At 30.8% G+C, this 3150-nt stretch overlaps 1 protein-coding gene across 1 annotated transcript in view; it reads left to right on the top strand.

Moving 5' to 3' along the window:
• Positions 1 to 1735, top strand: part of LOC107061909 (proteinase inhibitor 1-like) — a 1980-nt gene extending 245 nt beyond the window's left edge. The window contains exons 2-3 of the mRNA XM_015311904.1: positions 348 to 446; positions 1413 to 1735. Of these exons, the coding sequence (XP_015167390.1) occupies positions 348 to 446; positions 1413 to 1609 (296 nt within the window). The 3' untranslated portion in view covers positions 1610 to 1735. The remainder of the gene's footprint in view (positions 1 to 347; positions 447 to 1412) is intronic.
• The last annotated feature ends 1415 nt before the right edge of the window (positions 1736 to 3150 follow it).

Below are 3150 nucleotides of genomic sequence, written 5' to 3'. Positions count from 1 at the left end.
TATGTTGAATCCTTGTAATTGCTTCTTTGTATTTTGACTCCCTTAATGAAATATTGACTCTATGACGATTCCACTGAATCTCCTTCTACCCTTTCTTATGCCAGAGATTTCTAGACATCATAACTTTCTTACATTCTAACTTGAAATGAGATATACACTATACATAATAATGTAGAAGAATTGTTACACTATATATTAGCATAATAACTTAAAAGATAATTATAAATAATCATTCATATTAATGAGGTAGAATATAATTAAGGGGTTAACTATAATAACATGTTGAAATATATTGAATACATAAAAATAATATTTTCACTAATTGCTATTGAATATTTTTTTTCCAGCCTTTGAAACTCTCAAGGCACAAAGTGATGGGCTAGATTTCATAAAACTTCTAAAGGAATTGAAATCTGTTGAGTCCAAGCCCAACTTGGAATGCCAAGGTTTGTCATTTTTCCCTACTTTTTTTGTTCCTTATATTTGGGGAATGGCTCGTTCTCATTACACTTTCTCTTCATTTTTTCAACTGCATATTCAAATGAGTAATGCTTGTCATATTTAGTATTTAAAAATCTAGATTGAATTCAATTTAGCAAGCCTCTTAACTATAATTAAGAGACTTGTTAAATTAAATTTAATCTATCTTTAAATTTTAAATATGACAGGTGTCACTTATCTAATTATGCACTTAAAAAATGGAGAGAAGATTATTATCATTTTCATGGTTAATTCAATAATTGTCATAATCATGTATGAGTAAGTGTGCACATAGGTCGAGTTGGTTCGATTTTTACTTAAAATATCAAATCAGGCGATTTATTATTTCTATAAAAAATCATATAAGTTTGTGTTTGAATAATCAATTTTTAAAAATATATATTCTAATATTAGAACACAACTAGTGCTTGGTCAATGTTCTAAAATCCTTTTAATAAGGGGAAAAATAAATTTTTAGACCTATTTTTGTCTTAAACGCTTGGCCAAACACCTCGATTCTCTAAACACATGTACCTTTGTATTAATAGCTAAAAACATTTTTGACTTCCTAGAAATTTGACCAAACAAAATATAAATCATTCAGTTCCGAGAAATAATTTTAATAGTTCAGTTGATTGATTACCTTAATTTTCACATTATTGGTGAAGATCTGATTCCCCACCTTATAATCTCTTCCCTCATTTCTCCTTCCCCTACTCCCCAAGTTCCCTACCCCAGCTATAATTTTATTTTATTTTAAAATAATAAATGAATTGGTTACACACTTCAATATAGTATCAAAGCAGATAGAGGTCCTGGTTACGCACTTCAATATCAACTCCATGTTTGCTATTATTATAACACATATAAAGCATATTATTCTTGCTCTTTCTTTCTCTTATTATAATTAATTTAATTATGTGTATATGTAGGAAAACTAAGGTGGCCAGAACTTATTGGTGTACCAGCACAGTATGCTAAGGGAATAATTGAGAAGGAAAATTCACTCATAAGTAATGTTCATATATTATTGAATGGTTCTCCAATCACATTGGATATTCGTTGTGATAGAGTTCGTCTTTTTGATAACATCTTGGGTTATGTTGTAGACATGCCTGTGGTTGGTTAATTAATGGATTATTGAAGTAAGCAGCCACATGTGAAAAAATAATTAGGGTTCATGTATGTTGATTATAATGTATCCATGTACTCTTCTATAATAATGGAATAAATAAGTATGGCTTAATTAAATGTACTCTCCTTAATTAATTCCTTCTACATATTGTGCATTACTTCTTCTGTTTCAATTTATTTGTCTTATTTTGACTTGACACAGAATTTAAGAAAAAAAAAAAAAAACAAATCAGCAAGTACTTCTAATTTGTAGATGTATCAACGAATACAAGAGTGATAAAATTTAGCTAGATCTGATGTCAGACCCCGAGCCTACACCCTAGACGTGACAGACACTCGAGAACCATTGTTGATTCCCAAGCGAACCCTTGACTTGGCTGACTACTTAGCGGCAGACTAACTCAAACATGATTAAGCTATAAAACAGAATTAAGCCATTTAATCTCTAATTACTCAACTCCAATTGTCTGTAGAATACTCAATGAAAGCATAATATTTGAAAAACAGTTTAACAAAAAAATATTGTAAGGATCCTCAAGATTAACTATATATGAAGCTTCTATTGTTAAAGACGGATGTCGAGACAAGACCCACAACACCTCAAAGCAACTAACTAAAAGATAAAAGTGGAGTCCTCTGGAATGCAAGGAGGCTACCAAAAGCTAACTGGAAGTGCAAAGTTATCTCAATGAAACACATGTTCATGATCTTGAACACACACACACACACACATATATATATATCTACATTATAAAAAGATGCAGGTCGAATGACATCAGTACATTGAATGTACGAGTATGTAGTATAGCCGAAGCGAATGACTAAATGAAAGGACTGCAATATAAATAAATATATACGCAACTAGATGTAAGGAGATAAAGAAGTCAAATCATTTAAACTTTACAAATCCTTACTCATCTCTGAACTCAACATATTAAGTGATATGATAAAATACAGTTTTAACTATATTTGGGAGATTCTTTAACCGACAACCATCACTATGAGCAATATGGTGATGCAACGTCTCGCCCATGCTGTCAGAACTATCTTATAGCTTTCTGGTATATAGAATATCTCAACTAAGTGGATCCACTAAAACTCTGCTTGAAAGCAATAAGTAGTTGTCTAAAAAGTATGATCATTTATCCATGTTAACTACATGGTTTATGAGGAATGTGAGTTGTCTGAACTCATCCCATATGGTGCATAATACTACTCCCAATAAATATATTATCATGCTCAAATATATAAAAACATATTATTTCTCAATTTGAAAAAATTGCTCAAAATATCCTCTTAAAAGAGGTAAGTGCTCTGAAATATCTCTGAACTCATTAACTTATTTAGAAATCAAAATTTCTCTTTTCTCAATGTAAAAAGTCATACATTTGGGATACTTAGTTCCCTTATACTCTGTCACGACCCAAAAATGGACGTGATGGCACTCGTCTTATCCCACCATAACAAGTCAGCCTAAAACTCAAATATCACAAAAATGCGGAAGTAAGACAAATTGAAATCTCAAAGTATCATAAG

This window comes from Solanum tuberosum, unplaced genomic scaffold (genome assembly GCF_000226075.1).
Source record: "Solanum tuberosum cultivar DM 1-3 516 R44 unplaced genomic scaffold, SolTub_3.0 scf00174, whole genome shotgun sequence".
NCBI classification, from domain to species: Eukaryota; Viridiplantae; Streptophyta; class Magnoliopsida; order Solanales; family Solanaceae; genus Solanum; species Solanum tuberosum.
This window is presented reverse-complemented; position numbering and strand designations above follow the sequence as displayed.